Genomic DNA, 23,447 nt, shown 5'->3' with positions numbered 1-23,447 from the left:
TGTGAATCTCTTTTGGATTTTGTGTCAACATGACTATCTTGTATATTGACTTTATGAATAAACGTGATTTTAAAAATCAAATCAAATGTCTCTCTCCCTCTCTCTCTCTCAGTCTGACAGCAGCATTGTCTGTCTCTCTACTAACATACCTGTACATGCATAATAACTATAACTCAGCACAGAGGGCATACAGTGAGGAGATGAAACGTGACATTGGTCCAGACATCTGCACAGGAGGAATCCATTCCTTAAATCAGTGCGTTTATAGATTGTATCAGAAAGAGGGAGGGATTGGGACACAAAGTCCAAACTAGTCTGGGCATGATAGCTAAGAAGGGAGGTGAGGTCATAAGACAAAGACTAACAACCAGGTGAATGAAGTTATTACTGATAATGATGGTTCTATCTCTGGAGACCACATACTTCTTCTGGTGGCTGCTGGAGAGTCATGTTTATATGATTGTTTATTTGATGAAAATAGATGAAGAGGAATCAGGAGATGGTGGAGCAAAGTACATTGGAAAATGGAAGGTGAGATTGGTGTATTCTTTAAATTTTGATTTGATTCAGGTAAAGGGGACGACTCATTTTTTTCATTTGCTTTGACAACACTACATTTCTGAATGTGTCTCTTTTGTTGAATGTTGGCAGAGGTAAGCAAGTGCCAGTCTAGACATTTAATTCTTCAAAAATAATCCATCCATGTTTTAAATTCTTGAAATACAGGGCACCCTCGCGCATTCACGCATCAACACTCGCGACTTCATCTCATCATGGATTTTTGATAGGCAGTCACGTGATACCGTACGCGCATTCTATTGGCTGACGGCATACGGAAGTGGGCTACTTTCTGTGAGTCTCGGACTTCCCTAAGACACAAAAGTGCTTTAAACGGTCTATCAGAGTGTGGCAAAAGGTAATACAGATAGAAGGTGGTTTACTATCAGTATGGGGAGGGTTCATAAACGTTTAAATTAACGTAAATAATAAGATAAATGGTTTGTTGCTCTATTGCGGAATTCGTTATTCGCGTGTAGTTCCTGGAACGAATAACCGCCAGTAACAAGTGCAAACTTTATATAGCTTTTACAAAACATGAATATCAAAATATGAATTAACTGAAAACAAGAAAAAACTATTTGCATTTGGTCCACTGTTGTTTATTTACTCTACCCTATAGTCGTCTCTGCTGAACAGCATTTTTTGTATCTGACTTCCTTGTCTGTGTATTCCTGCACAAGCAGAGGAAGGATGTGAAAGAAAAGGTCATAGTGTTTCTGTTTCAATGTCTTTTCTTAAATACAAATATCCAGCTGTTGACTGGAGTGACACAGTTGAAATATGTCAAGTGCATTAACTATTAAGAGCGTGAACACATCACACTAATTTCTTGTCAACAGCGTCAACTATTCATAACATCTGGTCTGTAAAGCCAGCTTCTTGTGAGCAGCACTAACTATAATCCCTCCACTGGGGGCTGGTGTGTTACGATAGATAACACTTTCGACAGGGTACAACATAAGTTTATGCATTTTTGCATGTGTTTTGTGTGTGCATATTGCGTTGTCCTGAGAGAAGTCATTAAACAGTTGCCTAACCCAAACTGCTGAAAGACAGCCGAGGCATTTTTTCTTCATAATTTCAAGAGCAGTAAAAAAAATCTTCTTACCATCCTGTTTGGTCATCTTCTGTTTCAGGTGAGGTGTGTTCTCAGATGGAAATCCGTACACAGAAGACATGCCTCCATTGCTTTGGACTGTTTGTGGCCAATTCTGAACAGTTGAGCTGCTGTCTGTGACAACATTCTGCGAGAAGGATGCAATCCTTTTTAGGATTGAGCCCACACTATCTCTGCCATCATCTGCACCATCCTCCAAAGACTCAGTGGGCCTGGTACTGGAGGGCTTGTAAGGCCTAGGGTCACTGGGGACCACCGGAGCAGCTGGGGGTCCTGAGAAAACCTTTACGTGGGTCCTCTGGGCTGTAGAGAGGGTTAATGGGGAGTAACTCATTTCTGGGTCAGGGATGGGACCCTGTAAGGCAGTTGGAGAACATGGGGGGAAAGGAAAAAATGGATGATGGAGGGACAGGGGTGGGGTGTCGGAACAACTGTCAAGGCTGCTGAAAGAGGCTGAGGGGCTGGCCGAGGTAGATAGTGGACTAATTTGAAGGTCTCCTGTTGTCCTTGGAGGAGGCTTGTTGATGCTCATGGTCGCTGGTTTTGGTTGTGATTTGATGTCAGAAGTGGTTGAGGTGCTGCTGACCAAGTTGTCAAGATCTAAAGGAAATTTGTTGAGACGTGGGGCTTCTTTGGCCTTAGGTTGGGGAGTGTAGTGAATGTGAGGCACTTGCTGCTGGCAGTGGTTTTTGGGTCCACGATAGCCCTCCTTCCCAAAGGAACTAGCACTATGGAGACGCCCATTCCGGTTGGCATTAGCATTGGCATACCTCAGCGCTGGAGACATCTGATCTCCACCTCCACAATTTTGCATTTTCACCAGTCCACCATCTTCATCACCAACTTGAAGGTCTAGGATGGGCATGGAGCCATGGTTGATGCCCAAAGACTCTGGAACACCAATCATTATTCCTAACCCCCGGTCAGTCTCTGGATAGAAAACACTCCCATGCGAGGAGAACTTCTTCAGGTTGGGGTTTGTTCTTGGGTTGACATCTCCCTGTTGTGGAATCCGGGATTGGTTTGGTTGGTATTCCCCATGCAGTGGAGGGCTGGAATATGACCCCTGTTTGGTCAGGACGCCACCACCACCTCCAGAGTACTCCAGGCTGGATGTGGAGCTATGAGGGCTGTCATTGTCACTACCTGGCCCAGTTAATATGGAGTAACCATTGGGGTTTAACCTGCTTTGAAAGGATGCAGCTCTTGTCACAGAGGAGCCATTGTTATGGGTGGCTGGCTTGCTGACAGTTCCTCGATTGAAGGATAGGCTGCTAACCATGGCACGAGGCTTCAGCACTGGGCTGGGATTTGAACTCAGGCTGATATGGCAGTGGTGTGCAGTCGGGCCCAGGTTGTTGTTGCTGGTGAAGGCTATTGAAGGGGACTGCCCATCTCCTGTGTGACTTTGAGTGGTATTGGGTTTGTTGAGGAAATAATGGGATGCAGAGGAAGAAGCAGGAGTGGTAACAGGGGAGTCTGCGGTGCATGGTACATTGTCCTCATCTTCAATGTCGAAGGATCTCTTGAGTGCTGCATTAGAAAGAAACGATACATGAGTCAAAATGTCTCTACACACAATTTCTTTCATACCAGGTCCATCCAAATCATCATCAAAACCATTGGACATTAACAGATGTCTTGAATGTGTCACATTGCTAGAGCTCTCAGGGGGTTTCATAACATGGTGGTATAATTTATGCAGTGGGCAAGCTTCATGTTTGATCTTTGCTGTGAGCAGTATTCATCTTGTTTTAGTAGTCCACCATGTAATTTTAAGAATGATTTTATTTTAGGCAAATGCTATTTAACACGAGATGTGTGAATGAGAGAATAATTTTTTGGCATTAATTTTAAGGCTTAAAACATTTATTTGCTTTGTACCTGTGACATATGTAATGACAATAAAGTTGAATGTAAGCTAATCTAATCTAATTTTAAATAACACAAAGGCTGCAAGTTATGAGGTTGTGATCAATTTTAAGATATAAACAATTCTACAAGTTACTGAACTATGACAGATTGGTGAATGCATGTGGATGTAAATGCTGTGACTTAAAAGATCAGATTAGATCTCGACATTCTAGTGTGTGGGTCCCAAATGATCTTAGCCGTCACATTGGTATGGAAACAATGTCCCTTTCCTGTGTAACACACACAATAACAGACAAACAGAAATGCACACACAAGTCACAAACACAAAGGGTGGATTGAGGTCAACGTAGAGTCCAGGCATCCATTGGTGTGTTGGGTTACAAAACCAAACCACTGCAATGTGATACACAAGGAAAAGAAGTGAGTAGGTGGGTGGGAGGGGGAGGTGCACATGATGTTGTCCCTGGTCGTCCGCACTGTGGGATTCAGTTAGTAACCTCCATATCTCCTACATTCTGGATGTTTGGGAACGATTGTCAACTTTCATTCAATTTATCACACCACACTTATTTTTCTAATTTCACAGATTTCACAAATTAGGATTGCAAAACCGAGTTAGACCATTTTCACTATTTGTGGAGAGCTACAATTTATCTCCATTATTTGTAGTTTCTGCACTTTACAATGGAGAGCTTCGTATCTGGTTCTCCCTTATTAAATGCTTGCATTTCAATCCCTTTTAGATGTGTTTCCAGGATTACTGCTGTGTGATGAGATCTCACTATGGTGTGATACAATGATTGGTTCAACATACATGCGGATGGATACAACATCAGCTGAGACCGGATCTTGTTTTTCGTCATAATTTAGGGGATTTGGGACTTTTTTTTTACAAGGCTGGAATGGATTAAAATGATTTAATTTATTTCAAATGGGGAAGAATTTTACTTATGAACTCACAGAACACATTAAACTTGTATCTCGAGGTTCTACTGTGTGAATATGCAGTAACTGACTGTAGGTTGGTGTCGACTCCTGTGTTGCCAAGCAGCTTCTTTTAACCTTGTTGATTACCTTCTCTGCCATTCATTTCACGTTTTTTCAAGCCCATGTGTCCTTATGTACTCACTGTCAGAAAACTACCCTGAAATGAATCAAAAACTTGAATGGCATTAAGATGTATAAGATTGTTCATTCCTACAAAAAGCCTTGTAACTACCTAATCCATGCCAGAATTTGGTTCAATCGTTTTCTGTGGAAAATTCTGAAAAGCATCCTACATAAAAAAGATAAAAAATGCTTCTGGCTCAACTTCTTTCTCCCTATGCTCTGGAATTTAATGGTTCTTTCATGATCCCATTAATTCAGTTGTATATCAAACTCTGTTATCAGTTCCTGACTACATAGCTTATATTTCTGCAGGCTCCAGGTAGGCTGGGGAGGGGTATGTGTGTGTTTGTGTGTTTGCGTGTGTGCTGTGTGGACTCGTGGGTTGTTTGAGGCAACAAGTGTGAACCTGCCTGAAATCCAAATGATAAGGAGTTCTGGTATCAGGTAATTGCTGGCATGCTGTCAAATACTGGGCAAATAATTACGGTGGCAGCAGTTCACTCTGTCTCCACTCTGTCATTCATGTGCATGTGTTTGGTTTACATTCACCTCCAGTCCCTCCACTCAGTGAGTGTGCAGACCCTAATCTCTACTTAGACAAAGCCCACTCTATCTGATAACCAGAGCTGCTATCTCTCTCTCTGTTCAGGAAACACACGGTACTGTTGAAAATCCTACCATTGTTTGTTTCTGAGATGTGAAATCCTTTTTGCGTGAATCTCTTTTGGATTTTGTCTGAATGTGATTATCTTGTAATTTGGCTTTTATGAATAAACGTGATGTTTAAAAAAAAAAAAAAATCTCTCTCTACTTTGATCTGAGAAGAGGAAGGAGTGTATGGAGTCTTTGTGCGTCTATTCACTTCATTTTTCCATTCTTTATATATTTGTACCATAATTGTGTACCATAATTTAACCACAGTTACGTTTTGGTAGTTGGTGAGATGAACAGACAAGAGTGTGGCGTCTTTGCGTGTTTATTCATTCTGTTTTTTTGCTTTTTTGTATGTGTATTCATATTTCAGTTAGTGATAGTTACATCGCAGTTACGTTCGGTAGTTTGCGGGGCTTTTGCAGAGATTAAGAGGCAAAATGGTAGCCCCGAGATGGGCAACCTCAGAAGACAAAGCCGTACTACAATGGCTGACCCACCAACACGGTATCAGGCTGGCACCGACTGTCAGCTGCTCAGCGAGGGACTGTGTTTAGCGGTGAGGGAGAAGGTCAGATACAACAGCGTTAAAGCAGCCTCCCGAATGAACAAAGCACTGGTGATTTTTCTCGAAGTTGAAAAGGTGCACCAGGTAGTTGTGAGCGGGGTGGTGATTAAGACTAACTTCACCCCCATCCTCCCCCTAGTTAACACAGTTAAAAAGGTGATCATATTGAACGCACCACCGCAGCTCAGGGACAAGGCCCTGGAGAGGGCGCTGTGGTGAAATGGCCGGCTCCTGACTCCTACAAATACATGCATGTACGCAATAAAATATAGAAAAGATTTTGCTGCAAGACTAAAATGACCATTGATCCCATAAAAAGTTGACCCCCTTTTATGGGGTTAATCTATGAGAATACGTGCAGACAAAAAAAATGGACTACTAAAAATACGTTCCAGATTGGCAGTACCACTCATGCATTATATGCCTTCCGGAGACAGGTTTTGATGGTGGGTGGTGGGGTGGGTGGGGTAGGAAAACACAAGTACACGCCCTTGGAGTACGGGCCGCAGCACCAGAGGCCACCACAGCCACATAAGCTGCTGCAACCACCAGCTCCACGGCGGTCGGCAGCGCTGCGGCCCCGGTCATCGGCCCCACCGCGGTTGCAGCCGCTCACCCCAAGGCTGCCAACGGCCGACGCTCATCCTTCTCCTCCAGACAGTGGCAGATGAGGTGTCCCTCCCCCCCACACCAAAAACATTTCATGGTCTCAGTGGTGACACAAACCTTGTAATACCAGTAATTAATTTTAAAACTAAGCGCGATGTGCAGCTCTTCATTGATCCAATTCAGAATCATCATAACCTGTCTCCATAGCCTGTCTCCATAGCCTCTACAAATCTTGGTATGGGTCACTGGTACCACCGACCGGGAACGTTTTTATTCGACTTAGGAGCCGACTTAGGAGCCGACCATGTCGCAACAGCTCCCTCTCTAGGACCTTGTTGCTGAGCTCCGGTGCTGCGTTCAATACGATCACCTTTCTAGCAGGATTACCTAGGGGGAGGACGATGCTGAAGGTGCCCTTAATCACCACTTTGCTCACAACTACCTGATGTACTTTTTCAATTTTGTATAGAAAAATCACCACTCCTTTGTCCATTTGGGAGCCTGTCTTATCGCTGTCGTATCCGACAACTCCCTCACCGAGGAGCTGACAGTCGGTATGAGCCTTCTCCCGTGCTCATGAATGAGCTTTTTGAGTGTGACTTGTTCCTCTTGGGTTGCCCATCTCGGGGCTACCAACTGCCTCCTTATCCCTGCAAATTCCCCAAAATCTACCGAACGTAACCGCAATGTAAATGTAAGTGAAATGTGAACATATGATCAAAAAAGAAAAAAGAAAAAAATAGAGTTAATAAATGTGGTAAGGCGCCACACTCACGTCACATCCACTCAACAACTCCCGAGACGTAACCCTGGTTAAATTATGGGACACAAAAATGTGTTTAAACATATAAAAAAAAACATAACAAAGAGTGAATAGATGCGTAAAGACGCCCCATACTCCTTCCTCTTCTCAGATCAAAGCCAGAGAGAGAAACCGAGAGAGAGAGAGAGAGAGAGAGAGAGAGAGAGAGAGAGAGAGAGAGAGAGAGAGAGAGAGAGACCTTTGCCTCATGTAAACAATTAAACACCAACATTAATCATCAGTTCTAGGTCAATGATTAAATTCCAAGTCATCTACCATCCCCTGTACATCTGGATTACTGGCCATTGTCCGAAGGTCAGAATCGTTGACTGTCAGACGAGGTTCAAAATAAATCTGGACCAACAAACGGTCAGTGATGTGGACCTTCAAACAGGTATTGATAATCTGGACCCACAGAGTCAGTGAGGGTTGCTGTCTCATAGCAGAAACGTGCTCCAATGAGAACAGAGAAGCTTCTCTTCACCAGCTCACCACATTGCTGTGAGAACCACCTCCAACCATCTCACCAAGGTGACAAGACTCCAATCACCAGCAATGTGACGCATCAAGTCTCACATCCAAGCAGTGATGTCATTAAAGTTGTATTTGTCATGTCGTTGTCATGTCCAAGTGGTTAAGGCGATGGACTAGAAATCCGTTGGGGTCTCCCTGTGCAGGTTCAAATCCTGCCGACAAGCAGAAATGCTAGAGCACTTGCTTAGCATGAGGAAGATCGATACCTGTATCTTCCAAAGACTGTTTTTGGAAGATGACATGTCAGTCACTGACTACCCTGAACACACCACCTGGACCAGTTGAGGTTCAGTATCTTGTTTGAGGAAAGTCCAACATAGAGACATCAGGGGCTGGAGATCGAATAACTAATCACGTGATTAGTGGACATCCCAGGCAGTCTTCCATCTGAGTACTAACCAGTCTCTGGTTTGCTTCATTTCTGAGATCCAATGACACTGAGAATGTATACGGTGTTATGGCAATGAGAAAGTCATTTGGGGGTAACCTGATCACCATGAAACCAAAATCAACTATTGTTAGGACAGTCTCTACAGTCATCTCATTGTTGTTTACAACATAAAGTTAGTAACGTTCAATATCTTTGAAATGTTCCATGCAGGGTCCAAAAGCAATACCTGCCCAAGTGCCAGTGATGGGTAAAATTTGTCTTTGGTAAGTAAATTGTGGAGGTTATCCACATCACCTGCAGATAAACTTTTCTACAGATGATATAAGAGGCTTGGGAGGCTTGTGTCCTTTAGACACACACACACACACACACACACACACACACACACACACACACACACACACACACACACACACACACACACACACACACACACACACACACACACAGCAAAAGTGAAAAAAAAGAAGAGACAAACAAGACGGAGGAGGAGACACACCTTCATGCAGGAAGTTTTGTGTGTCATGGAAGTTTGGTGACAAAGGAGTTCCAAGATACTGCTTGCAGTATGATGAAGGCTGAGTTATAATTCACGTGTTATCTTTGTTAAAATTCAAAACCATTTCTGGTGGCCATCTATCAGTAATGATGCTTTGACTGAGACCCCAGGAACCAAAATGTAAAATAAAAATTATACCTGTCAGTTTCCACACAAAAAAAGTCAGTATCCCTAAATAATTCAGACAGCAGATAACCCCTATGGTGTCTTCAACCAGTTAGAGTTAGCAATTCTTTTGTATCAAAGACAGAGAGTGTTGAACAGTACATGGCAGGAGGGTCCACTGATCCTTAGCCGACAACGCTAAGAAGAGATTTCTTTTGACCAGGGATTTCTGGGAGGATGTCAAGCTGTCATGTGGACACTCTACGAGAGAATTCTGGGTCTGGGCATGTACACTGTCGACCCCCCATACCTCACACACCCACCCCCCATCTGCACATTCCATACTAGTAGAACACTGACAGACATGTGCATTGACACGTGAATACACACAAAAATGAACAAACACATTAAAACAACTTCCAGTTACTAAAAGCACATCTGGAAGACACATTCCATACCGCCATTTTCAGTGTTGTAACAGTGAAAATGACACAGTGCCCATGGCCTCATAAATTCAAACATTCACCAGGGGCTGGAGGCCCACACAGACAGCTGTGGGTGTCCACATACGATAATCTGTCCTTACACCATCATGGGCATTTGAAGTCACCTTTACTGGTGCCTCATGATTTATCAGGAGGATAGCCACTTTGCTCTAAACTATTTCACTGTATGCACCTGGAATGATTCAATGTAAGGACCCGGACCGTGTGTGGGAAAGTTTTGTGAACATTCATTATGTTTAGGTGAGATCCTGTTGATGTACCTGAGATTTAAATCACTTGGATAGCACCAGATCATAACAAGAAGTCATCTCAAGGCATTTTCCAGGTAAAGGAGTGAAAGACCTGCTCTTATAGAACCCAACTGGTCCCTCATGAGCAAGCATTAATGACATTAAGCTGTGTGCCTCGTGGGTAAGTACCAATTATGGTTTCTGCACTTGTGGTTTCTACTGCTGAGAGATTTTTGTACAATGAACAATCCCTGAAGTGTATGTAATTTTAAAATTTTCACTTTGGGATGTTTCACTACTAGCAATATTGTCTTTTGTAGGATTCACAGTTACACCCTTTTGGGCTGTCCAGTACACTCACAGACTTTTGGTCATTGAGCAGCACCACTGGAGTGGTCAGGGTAAGTTCATCGAGGTCCTCCTATGAAATCTTTCCTTTGCTAACTTCTGCATTGTTTCCATGTAAAGAATGCTTACTGGGACCAGACGTTGCAATTCCATTACAACTACTTTGAGTGGGGTTGGATTGGTAGATTGATCCCTGACCACCTGAACCCTCTGCATGACACACCCTCAGTTGTGTACCGCATAACATTGAGGGTTTTGGCCCTCACCTGACATTGGTCCACCACTGATCAGCTGGGGATGTGACAAACCAAAGGCCCTAAGTGGTCATCTAGCAGCCCATGCTTTCTCATGATGTGTCATCTATAGTCAGTGACTGTTACTTTTAGAGACACTGGTGAGCTCGTTGATGGTCTTGCGTTGAGGCTTTCCTGTAATGTCCACTCCCTTTAGGAGCCTTGTCGTGGAACTGGCTACAAAACTACAAAAGGGTAGCATGGACATTTGTGGGCCTGTTGAAGGTTACCCTCTTGTTTAGCACCTGTTTGTGGCACCAGGTATATTTGCCTTGGATGAGATTGGTCTTGCAGCCAGCAGGATATGTCTGAGGGTTGGTCATGCAGCACACTGAGGACAGGCTGGATCCCCTCCAAACCAGAGGTGTGTGTTTGTAGGAGAGGTCAGGGTACCTGAGTGGCTCTAATGATGAAACTCAGTTTGTTTGACTCAATGTTCCACAACCTTCTCCAGGTTGTAGAACATGGATACCAACATGGCAATCTGGCTGCTTCCTTTTGGCGGCACACCTCCTCCACAACCAAGTTATGGCAGTCAGATGGAGTTGTCTTCTGCTACGTGGGTGTTGTTGCTCCCAAACCAAGGCTCACTCTGCCCTATTGGACTTATCCTGCCATACCCCAATGTTTCAAGGCTGACTTTGCCTGTGTCTTTGCTGTATTCGGATTCAATTTCTTCCCTGTTGTTAGGGTGAAAGCAGCACCTCTAACAAAAGGATACTGCGATTCTGTGAGGGTTATTTTAGTGAACTTGTACTCCTCGACAAGGCTTGAAATTGGTAGGGAGATGGCTGCATTGACATTCAGCCCAAGCAACTTCCTCACCTGTGCCTCCAGCAATTACTCCAGCCAATTGTTATGGGGTGGAGTAACCTATAACATGGAGATGGGCCACATGAGATGAGGCAGCAGTCCAAATTGGAGGCACCAGAGCTTTAACTTCCCTGGAAGAACAGCACTGTTGCTTTTTCCAAGGCCAGTCATGGAATCCTGCTTGAGCTGTTCCACTTGATTGGCATCTCTGAATTATGCACTGTACCAACAACCAAGGCTTTTTATTTGCTGCTCCTGTATCATTTGTATCGGCTCGCCATTGGTGTGAAACTTCTCATTAGACAGTTGGCCTGAAACAATGGATATGCTGCATGAGTTGCTGGGTTTAATCTTTTGGGATCCATTTGATGTTTGCCTGTAGTTTGTTGAACAGGATCTGGTGCATGCTTTTGGTGTTGTTACTGACGTCTTGTCAGCCCTAATTGGAGGAAGTCTCTGCCCGCTCGTCAGTCGATTCCAAACAACCACAAATCAAAATTCTTGTTTCGTGGGCTGCATTTCCATAGTGAAAGCCAGTGGGGAAATAATGCACCCCATTATTTCCAGGTCCTGTCAGGGACTTGCAGCAGTTTGAGTTTTGACACAGAACTGGAGATCTTTGAAACCGGCTTTGACGAGTCTTGCTTTCTGGGACTTGGAGGATATTGTTCTTTCTACTATAGCGCAACAGAATCATGAGCCTGTTGGGCTTATTTGTTAACTAATATACTATTCAGTGTCTGTGTTCAGCTCAAGACAAGCACCTACATTACAAAGTTTGAAATTTGTCACCAATCAAGTAACAGATGTTTTGTTAGGTATCAACAAATGAATAGTTCAAATATATGCATGTCTGCAAATATAATTAAGTTTCCAAGGAGTGTAGATGTGGTAACAGGAGAGAACTCACATTATGATACTGATGACATGTTGATCAGTTCATCACTAATGTTTTTCCTTTCTCTCACACTGGATCAACAAAACTGATCCGGCCTCTTAAGGTCCTGACAACTCCAGACACGTCTAACTACAAGTCAGTGTGCTCTGGGGTTCTGCCAATTTATAATCCATTCTGGAGGAAATGCAGGCCGCATCACGTGCTGCCTGTGTGTGATCAAAGATTCAGGAAGGAGGTGAATTTGGTGAAAATATGTATATTAGTGGAAGGTTTTGTGCAACATGTAACAGTATAGGAGTTCGTGTAAATTTATATTTATTTTTCTGTTTCATTTTGTGTTCTTACACAAATCTCTGAAGTTGTTTTTATGTAGGCCGTAATGTCAGGAGCTTACTTTGTTTTTCATGTTGTACCACTTCTCATGGGTGTGACTGTGTCGTATGTCGACTTTGTGTGTGTTTGTGTGTGTGTGTGTGTGTGTGTGTGTGTGTGAGCGCCTGTGTGTGTGCATGTCATCATTGGGTCAGCGAGTCATGGGACCTGCTCTGATCTTTGCAGGAATAACACACAGATGGAGTGCAGTGCCAGGAGGTGACAGGGACTGGGAGGGGCGGGTCTTAGCCTCCCTGACCTCCTCTAATCTCCTGTGTTCCCAAAGACTCGAGTACCCCTCCTGTCTGTCCCTCCAATCAGGTGTGGTTACACTTTACAAACTAAGCACAGGCACCAGTCATTGTAACTGGAAAAAAAATATGTCTAGGACATGTTTACTTGGTCAGACACCAAGATATCTCAAAGTGTGAACATGTTTGAAAGACCTGACAACTTCATCGTTACCATGTTGGTTACATAGATAGATAAGTTGTCAATGTTGTCTTGGATGATATTAGCTTAGCACTTTAAATGGTGCTCAGCCTTAACATGCAGACAGCAAATGACTCCACCTGAAATTCCTTAGTGATATGCCATTTAGTAAGGTGAACCAGTTTGTATGACTATGGGAAATGCCGGCGTTACGACTACATTAGATTAGACGAAGATTTATCATTCCGCAGCACAAGAATACTACAACAAAAAAGATGTGCACACAAAAGTTGTCAAACTATGCTGTTATAATATGGAGCTCTATACATGAAAAAATATGTTCTGGGACTGGATTTAAGTCTCCAACACAGCAAGTAAGAGCATCTTAATAGACACTTGGTGCAGCTTTATATAACTTGATATCTGCACCACTGGGGATCTGAAGGACAGTATTATTTCATGATTGACTTTGGTTGAGCACACGTTCTCTTCTATTTTTGGTCCTTAAAGAGTGGTTTCTGAGCACTGGCGATGATGCACCGTCTTCCAGCCTCCATTCCACAGCTGGTTGGACAGTCTAGCATCAACAGTCTTTCCTCTTTCCTAATCAAATTCAGATCCATCACATGCAATGACCCTCAACCACTGAGGTCCACAGCCCTTAAATCGCTGCTGGCTAAACTGGCTCCAGCACAAGATCATGTTAAAGAGATGGAAACTGAGAGATGGTGTAATCACATGTCCCAGATCACAAGACCCAGATAAGCACGTAGTCTCCATGAAGAGATTCTCTTCCTGGAGATAACACTTAAATAGACAGATGACCCGATAATTTCAATTAGTTGATTTGTGGTGATTTGAATAAATTGTGATTTCTGTTAGAAAGAGTGAAGCTGTAAGTGAGTATTTATGAAAGGTAAAAGCAAATAGCAAAACATTTTTTAATACATTTTATATCTGAAACAGCCTCAGTGGACCCCGCACCAGTTACCTGCATCACTATTCTGCAACGTTCAGGAGGTTAACATCACTAACAATTGCCCAAGGTTCAGGGCAATATGTGCATTAACCAAAATGCAACATATGTTTATGGAATCACCCAAAATTTGTAAAATTCGGCAGCACAATGAATGATTAATGTCACACATGATTAACACTTCAACAGGATAAACACTGCTGCTTCTTTTTTTAAATGCACACCTACCTAATGTGTGTGGAATTGAATTTATTCTGTCCTGTATTGGAGATGTGGAGAGACCATAATCACTGATTTATGTACTTAAAGTATTTATTACAAGTTGAAGCATTTGTCATCCTGAGACTGTTTTTAAGAGGCAACACAGCAGCTACAGTGGCGGCCTGTGGCCAGAGGCTAACTAATTTGTTCACAGGCACAGATCAACACCTGTCCCAACAGAGGAATGTCAAAGAAAGTAAGACTGAAAGGTGAAAGGCTAACTTTTGGTGTAACGTCCCTGAAGGCCATCGGAACATGACAGACATCATTCACAGTCCTCACTCTCAAGACCCTCACACTTGTCCATAGGTGTGTGTCTCAAAAAGATCATTAACATCAATGACAGCAGCTGTTTCCTCTGACGGATAATACAAAATTCTGAATAGACTAAGTGTTGACAGAGAGGCTACAGGAAACTTCCTTCATAACAATGCTGGCAAGTGGAAATACATTTCCATGTTTGTGAGAGGTTCATCATGGGACACAGATCACATGTCACGTATGTCACCTTTTTGTTATCGCAGCTGGTTTTTTCCACACTGTAATGTAAGACCACCTTTTCAGGTATTCACTTCACATCCTCACAAAGCTGTGTCTCCGCTAAAAAGACAGGGAGAGGTCTTTGTCACCATGTGACCTGTAAGTATCAGGGTTATTAGATTAGTTAGTTTAACTGTGGCCATACTCTGTTCACAGACCTGAGAAATGAATGCTGTCAAGAACAGCACACAGCACCCATGGAATATACTCAGCACTGAGTAACTCAAAGGTGAGGAATGGACAAGTCAATTGCAGCATGCTCTGCAGCTAATATTAGTATGTCTGTAGCCACCTCTGCAGCGCATTCGCGCATCAATGCTCTTAACTTCAACTCATTGCAGATTTTTGATAGGTACTCACATGATACTGCACGCGCATTCTATTGGCTGACGGCATCCGTAAGTGCGCTGTGTTCTGTGAGTCTCGGACTTACATGAGACACAAAAGTGCTTTAAACAGTCGATCAGAGTGTGGGAAAAGGTAATACAGCTATAAGGGGGGAGGAAGCCGGAAAACCCGGAGAGAACCCACACAGACACGGGGTGAACATGCAAACTCCAACGGGAGAGGGACTCAAACTCGGAACCGCCTTGCTGTGTGGCGACAGTGCTACCCACTGCACCACCGTACCGCCGTTTGTAGCTTCCTCTGCAGCAAAATTTAGCATGTTTATAACATTGCAGCTAGCATTATTACATCTGTAGTCATCTCAGTGCATTTTTCAACAGCTGTGCAGCAAAATTTAGCAGGAATGTAGATAGCTAATATTGCTACTTCTCTTGCCACTGCTGTTGCTAACACTTGTACAACACATCTGTAGCAGCTATGTGACTAACATTAGCACATCTGTAGCCAGCTGCTCATATTAGCAGAAGAGTAATAATGATGGGAAAATAAACATGACACAATGTGTAATTAAATTAGCCAGATGGAAAAGTTTTGTATTGCGTTCACTGCATTGGATAATATTAGCTTAGCATTTTACTGGCAGAAAGCCAATACAATAAGTCAGTTCTGAGAAATAACGGCACCAAAAAAGTATTGACTTTTAGAAATATAATGCTCTGCAAATATATCGTTATACACAATGATGATCGAATATTCAACAATTTTTACATTTTATCAATAAATTTTCCTTTTGGTTATTTTTGATTGTTGCATTGTTGAATCAGGGGCCCTTTGGCAGAGCACCATTGTCTTCTGAGGTGATACACCTACTTCCTTCTGTCACGCACGTGCGCGGACACACACACACACACACACACACACACACACACACACACGCAGAAAGCTTTTCCCGGCTCTACTACTCTATTATTAGTGCTCCTCTCTTACCTCCATTAATTACACCCTAAGTCTCACTCATAAAAACCCCAAAACATTCACATTTTGAAATGAGTCAAATAATGTTTCTCTATTACCATAAAATTGGCTTCCAGCAGTTACATGATGTCTGAGCCGCTCCAGGCTTTTAACTTGTATACTCTTATATACTCTTACACTGGGCACAAATTATTTATTGAAAATATTAGTTAAACTTTTATTTCTTATTGACTCGTTGGAATAATAAGTTTGATTTTGTCAAATATATATATATATATATATATATATATATATATATATATATGCATATGCGTGTGTGTGTGTGGACGCGCACACACACGTACAAACACGCACACACAAAAAAATAAAATGGTGAATTGTTGTTCATAGTATAAACTGTAACCTAAACTAACCCTAGTGAGGTAATCAGGACTCTGGTCTTTAAACCAGATCAACTACAAAAATATATGCTAAATAATCCTAACAAATACTGGCTTTACCTCAGTTAACAGATATAAAGACAACATCAAACTATTTCATATTTCACTTCTGATAGATCACTAGAGTATTACGACCGGGTGAGATATATTTGAGGAAACTATTACTATTAATTTGAACTGAAGTTAACGACTGAAGAAGAATTTAGGACCGCTTCATTCTCCTGCACTCAGCCCAGAGAAACAACCTGCGGCCACAGATGAATGTTTTACTGCCACCGCAACAGGCGGCAGTAAAGACATCCAACACCGATGTCCACATACCTTCAAAATCGGATAGAATCCCTTCGAGGTGGTCGTTCACGGAGAGGTCTGACATGCTGCCTGGGTGATGAAGCTCCAGTCAGAACCCGACGCTGGGGTCTGTTCCCGGGGAGGATTGGCAGACTCGTCCGGGCTGGGTGTCTCCTTAACGGGGTTGTCTTTTCACTGATGTTTGGCTTCCAGAAAACGGATAGATGGACGTCCGTGGGGGACTCCAGGATAGCAGGTCGTCTGTGCCCCTGCCCCCCCTTCCTTCCTCCTGCAACCTGCGCCCGCGGGGACAGGGGGCGGGGCCGGTGACTGGTGGGCGGAGCACACAAGCAACACCTGGAAAATGCTCTCAGTCAAATTTGTCATGACTTCGCTTTCTCTATTCCCCATATGGTGACTGAACTACCCTCTGGTCAAAGGAGTCCGACAGACCAGACTGCTCCAGCACAAAAATTAATAGTTTACTCTCTATAATATTATTGACAGAGCAAGTGGGTTTAATGTGGCTTTACTTTATGTCAGTTCAAAAATGATAGAGATAGATAGAAAGATAGATAGATAGATAATACATATGAAAAGTAAATATTAGTTAAATAATTATTTAATGAATTCTGCGACTATGTCAATATGCAAAAAATAACTATATGTCACTGTATAAATAGTTCATCCTTTTCTTATAAACACAGGGCTTTCATCCATTAAATATTTACTAGCGGGAACCCGTGGAAATTCCACGATAAAACAATAATATCAGACTTTGTTTATTTTCTTTTTTCTTTGCCGTCACAGAAAACAAACTGCTGTGTCCAACGAAGCCGTAACAGCTCTGTGTGTGTGGGACAGATGAACTCGAAGACAAAGGCCGCTTCGGCGTTACAGTCCAGCCATCCAGGTAGACGCCGGCTTCGTGAGTTCGGTCCTAGTGAATAAAGCATCGGGGTTCCCCACATGATAACGTGAGGTCCGTCACAATCAAAGAATATAAACCGCTATGTTTAACGAAGCACACATGGCTGAGAGACATGTACTAATGTGAAGACTGGAGCTAACTCGGCTAGCGGTCCCAATTTTCCGGATAGACGCTGGAAGTGTGACAGCGTGAGGTTTTCAAGTAAGCTTATTCAAATATATAGGTGGGGCTATCAATCTGTATGAATCACTCTTGTGATCTGGTACAGGTATTAAAATCACTTGTGATGACGTTACAGTTTCTAGTCGTACTATCATGAATGATACACTACTGGTTACAGTCACTGGTTTCAAAAAATGCTATTACAGTCAGGCCCTTGTGCTACAGTCACTGTTGTTACAACTACTGGTGTGAAAATCACTGCTGTTCTGATCACAAGTGTTACAATCGTGTGTTACACAGACTCGTGCTTACAATCATTGGTTTTAAAAAGAGGTATTGCTGGTGTCACAATCACTGTAGCCACAAGAGGACACAAGCCAGTGTCTTATTGTGCCGGTCCCAAGCCCGGATAAATACAGAGGGTTGCGTCAGGAAGGGCATCTGGCGTAAAACTTTGCCAAATCAAAGATGCGAATCAAACCTATGACTTCCATACCGGATTGGTCGAGGCCCGGGTTAACAACGACCGCCATCGGCGCTGTTGACCTACAGGGCGCCGGTGGAAATTGGATTACTGTTGGTCGAAGAAGGAGAGGAGGAAAGTGCGTTCGCACGAAGAAAGAGAAGAGGAACACCAAGAATATAGGACTGAGAGTAGGGACGTTGAATGTTGGAACTATGACAGGAAAAGGTAGAGAGTTGGTTGACATGATGCAGAGAAGGAAGGTAGACATACTGTGTGTCCAGGAGACCAGGTGGAAAGGTAGCAAGGCTAGAAGTTTAGGAGCAGGGTTCAAGTTGTTCTATCATGGTGTAGATGGGAAGAGAAATGGAGTAGGAGTTATCTTGAAGGAGGAGTTTGTTAGGAATGTCCTGGAGGTAAAAAGAGTGTCGGATAGAGTGATGAGTCTGAAGCTAGAAATAGAAGGTGTGATGTTCAATGTTGTTAGCGGGTATGCTCCACAGGTAGGATGTGAGCTGGAGGAGAAGGAGAAATTCTGGTTGGACCTTGATGAAGTGATGCAGAGCATGCCTAGAAGTGAGAGAGTTGTCATTGGAGCAGACTTCAATGGACATGTTTGTGCAGGAAACAGAGGTGATGAGGATGTGATGGGCAGGTTTGGTATCCAGGAGAGGAACGCAGAAGGACAGATGGTAGTTGACTTTGCAAAAAGGATGGAAATGGCTGTAGTGAATACTTTCTTCCAGAAGAGGCAGGAACATAGAGTGACCTATAAGAGTGGCGGTAGGAGCACACAGGTAGACTACATCTGGTGTAGACGGTGTAACCTGAAAGAGATCAGTGACTGCAAAGTAGTGACTGATCTAAGAGGAAGTGGGACACTGAGAGGACTGAGGAGAGTAGACAGGAGTACAGGGAGATGCAGCGTAAGGTGAAGGTAGAGGTAGCAAAGGCCACTGCAAAGTAGTGGTAGGTGAGAGTGTAGCCAAACAGCATAGGATGGTGGTGTGTAGGATGACTCTGGTGGTGAGGAAGATGAAGAGGGCAAAGGCAGAGCAGAAGACGAAATGGTGGAAAATAAAAAAGGAAGAGTGTTGCATGACTTTTAGGAAGGAGTTAAGACAGGCTCTGGGTGGTCAGGAGGTTCTTCCAGATGACTGGACAACTACAGCTAATGTGATCAGGGAGACAGGTAGGAGAGTACTTGGTGTGTCATCTGGAAGGAAAGTAGATAAGGAGACTTGGTGGTGGAATGAGGAGGTACAGGAGTGTATACAGAGAAAGAGATTAGCTAAGAGGAAGTGGGACACTGAGAGGACTGAGGAGAGTAGACAGGAGTACAGGGAGATGCAGCGTAAGGTGAAGGTAGAGGTAGCAAAGGCCAAACAAGAAGCTTATGATGACTTGTATGCTAGGTTGGCCAGTAAGGAGGGAGAGACTGATCTATACCGGTTGGCAAGACAGAGAGACAGAGATGGAAAGGACGTGCAGCAGGTTAGGGTGATTAAGGATAGGGATGGAAGTCTATTGACAGGTGCCAGTAGTGTGATGGGAAGATGGAAAGAGTACTTTGAAGATTTGATGAACGTGGAAAATGAGAGAGAACAAAGACTAGAAGAGGTTACTGTTGTGGACCAGGATGTAGCAAAGATTAGTCAGGATGAAGTGAGGAGGGCATTGAAGAGGATGAAGAGCGGAAAGGCAGTCGGTCCTGATGATATACCTGTAGAGGTTTGGAAGTGACTAGGAGAGGTGGCAGTAGAGTTTCTGACTGGGTTGTTCAACAGGATCTTAGATAGTGAGAAGATGCCTGAGGAATGGAGGAGAAGTGTGCTGGTGCCCATTTTTAAGAACAAGGGAGATGTGCAGAGTTGTGGCAACTACAGAGGAATAAAGCTGATGAGCCATACAATGAAGTTATGGGAGAGAGTAGTGGAAGCTAGACTAAGGGCAGAAGTGAACATTTGTGAGCAGCAGTATGGTTTCATGCCAAAAAAGAGTACTACAGATGCAGTATTTGCTTTGAGGATGTTGATAGAGAAGTATAGAGAAGGCCAGAGGGAGCTGCATTGTGTTTTTGTAGATCTGGAGAAAGCTGATGACAGGGTGCCCAGAGAGGAACTGTGGTATTGTATGAGGAAGTCTGGAGTGGCAGAGAAGTATGTTAGAGCAGTGCAGGACATGTATGAGGACTGTAAGACAGTGGTGAGGTGTGCTGTAGGTGTGACAGAGGAGTTCAAGGTGGAGGTGGGACTGCATCAGGGATCAGCTCTGAGCCCCTTCTTGTTGCTATGGTGATGGACAGGCTGACAGACGAGGTTAGACAGGAATCTCCCTCGACTATGATTTTTGCAGATGACATTGTGATCTGCAGTGAGAGCAGGGAACAGGTGGAGGAGAAGCTAGTGAGGTGGAGATTTGTCCTGGAAAGGAGAGGAATGAAGGTTAGCCGCAGTAAGACAGAGCACATGTGTGTGAATGAGAGGAACCCAAGTGGAAGAGTGAGGTTACAGGGAGAAGAGCTCAAGAAGGTGGAGGATTTGAAGTACTTAGGCTCAACAGTCCAGAGCAATGGAGAGTGTGGAAAAGAGGTGAAGAAGCGTGTACAGGCAGGATGGAACGGATGGAGGAAGGTGTCAGGTGTGATGTGTGATAGAAGAGTTTCAGCTAAAATGAAAGGAAAGCTGTACAAAACTGTGGTGAGACCAGCGATGTTGTTTGGTCAAGAGACAGTGTCACTGAAGAAAAGACAGGAGACAGAGCTGGAGGTAGCAGAGATGAAGATGCTGAGGTTCTCTCTGGGAGTGACCAGGAAGGATAGGATCAGGAATGAGTACATCAGAGGGACAGCACATGTTAGAAGTTTTGGAGATAAAGTCAGAGAGGCCAGACTGAGATGGTTTGGACATGTCCAGAGGAGAGATAGTGAACATATTGGTAGACGGATGTTGAGTTTTGAACTGCCAGGCAGGAGGCCTAGAGGAAGACCAAAGAGGAGGTTTATGGATGTAGTGAGGGAAGACATGAAGGTAGTTGGTGTGAGAGAAGAGGATTCAAAGGACAGGGCTAGATGGAGGAAATTGATTCGCTGTGGCGACCCCTGAAGGGAAAAGCCGAAAGGAAAAGAAGAAGAAGCTGGTGTCACAATCACTGTTACAATCATGGGTGTTATAACTATTGGTGGTATGATCACAGGACTTAAAGTTATTGGTGTCCTGATCACTGGTGTGACAATCACTGGTGTTAAGATAGATGGTGTTACAATCGCCGATGTTACAATCACTGGTGTTGTGACAATGTTACAGTTACTAGTCCCACAATTACATGTGTTAAACTACAAGGTTACAGTCACTGGTTTTAAAAATCGGTGGTACAGGCCCCTATGCTACAGTCACTGGTGTTACAACCACTGGGAGTAGCTACAATTACTACTATTATAATCACTGGTACTTTGGTCACAAACGTTACAATCTCGCTTGTTACACAAAGTAGTACTACTGACATTGATTTTAAAAAGAGGTATTATTGGTGTTACGTCCACTGATCCATAAGTGCACATGGCACCAGGACACCCAAGATCAACTTTGTTGTCGGATCATCAGACCTCCTATTGTGTGTCTCGGACAGTTGGGTGAGGAGAAGGGCAGAACTGACAACTGATTACCACTTGCTTAAAAGCTGGATCTGCTGGCGGGACAAGAGCCCGGGGGGATCTGGGTGGCCCAAACATGTTTTGAGGTTCTGTTGGGAATGTCCGGTGGAACCCTGTCAGCGAGGTCTTTGACTCCCACTCTCCATTGAGTGCTCATGGGAGTTTCTCACTTATTGAGTCATTTTGTCCATTGAATGCTCATGGGAGTTCTCATGTCCAACCAGTCCATCTGTTCTTTGTGGATCATGAGAAGACAATTGCAACTGTGTCATGTATCCGCGAGGGTGATGAAGGGGAGTAAAGGGCATTGGTGGCTGACTTCGTGGAGTGGTGCCAACAGAACCAGCTCCAGCTCAACGTCTCCAAGACGAAGGAGATGGTGCTGGATTTCCGGCGGGCACCTCCCTCTCCACAGCCAGTGATCATCGAGGGCAGTGAGGTGGAGGTAGTAGGTAACTATAAGTACCTGGGACTGCAGCTAGACAGCAGACTGGACTGGTCACTCAACTCTGACTGTGTGTACAAGAAGGGGCAGAGCAGGATGTACTTCCTGAGGAGGCTGGCCTCCTTCAACATCTGTCCTGAGCTCCTTCTCATGTTCTATCAGTCAGTAATATCCAGTGTGCTGTTATACGCCATTGTGTTTTAAGGGTGTGGGGTGAGGGGCAGGAAAAGAGATATGGATCGTCTGAACAGACTCATTCGCAGAGCGGGCTCAGTGGTCGGGCTGAGCCTGGACTCTGTGGATACGCTTCTGGAGAGCCGGACCATGTCTAAAATCAGAGCTATCATGAACAACACCAGCCACCCCCTGCACATCACCTTCTCCCAGCAGAGGAGCACCTTCAGCGGCAGACTGCTGTCACACAGCGCCTCCACAGAGAGGCTGAGGTCCTCCTTCATGCCCCGTGTCATGAGGGGGTACAATGACTCTCTCAGGAGGAGCGGAGGGGAGGTGGCGAGGTCAGCACGCGGTTGAATGGAGGGGATGGGATGTCAGCCTGTGCTGCAGTGTCGTGAGGCCAAGGTGTTGTGAGGTTTTGACATTTGTGACGTCTTATATTTTTGACCATTGTGAGATAGATATTAGGTAGATATTAAATATTAGATAGTTGTGATATTAGATAGATGTTGTGATATTAGATAATAGATTCAGTGATATTAGATAGTGATGCCTTACATTGTAAGAAGGGTGTACCTTACCCACCATGTGGGCCTCCTGCTAATTTTCACTTGCACTTTTGTTATTTTATACTAATGTGTCTGTTAGCATAGTTTATGTCTTGTGGTATGTCCTGTGATGTCAGTATTTCTTTTTCTCCTGGTGTTTATCCAGTATTTATTCATTATGTAATGCCTGAGCAGTGGATATGTGCAATTTCCTCTGGGATTAATAAAGTATCTATCTATCTATATATCTATCTATATATCTATCTATTTGACCGCTTCCCTCATGGTATCTTGTGGGGAGTGGTCCAGTAGCATGGGGTTCAAGGCAGTCTTTGCCCCAATTGGAAGAGTGCAAGTACCTTGGGGTCTTGGCCCTGAGTGAGGGAAGGATGAAAAAAGAGGCTGACAGTCAGATTGGTGCCGCTTCTACAGTGATACAGTCTTTGTATAGGTCTGTTGTGGTG

General features: G+C 43.8%; 1 protein-coding gene across 1 annotated transcript in view; it reads right to left on the bottom strand.

The window, feature by feature from the left end:
- septin12 (septin 12) overlaps positions 1-16,920 on the bottom strand; it is a 43,005-nt gene extending 26,085 nt beyond the window's left edge. The window contains exons 1-2 of the mRNA XM_068336473.1: positions 16,636-16,920; positions 1,670-3,211 (exon numbers count right to left, since the gene is read on the bottom strand). Coding sequence (XP_068192574.1) covers positions 1,670-3,211; positions 16,636-16,690 — 1,597 coding nt within the window. The 5' untranslated portion in view covers positions 16,691-16,920. The remainder of the gene's footprint in view (positions 1-1,669; positions 3,212-16,635) is intronic.
- Positions 16,921-23,447: the final 6,527 nt, after the last annotated feature.

Source organism: Antennarius striatus, chromosome 16 (genome assembly GCF_040054535.1).
Source record: "Antennarius striatus isolate MH-2024 chromosome 16, ASM4005453v1, whole genome shotgun sequence".
Taxonomy (NCBI): Eukaryota; Metazoa; Chordata; class Actinopteri; order Lophiiformes; family Antennariidae; genus Antennarius; species Antennarius striatus.
Note: the sequence above shows the minus strand (reverse complement) of the source record. Positions and strands in the feature narration are given on the sequence as shown.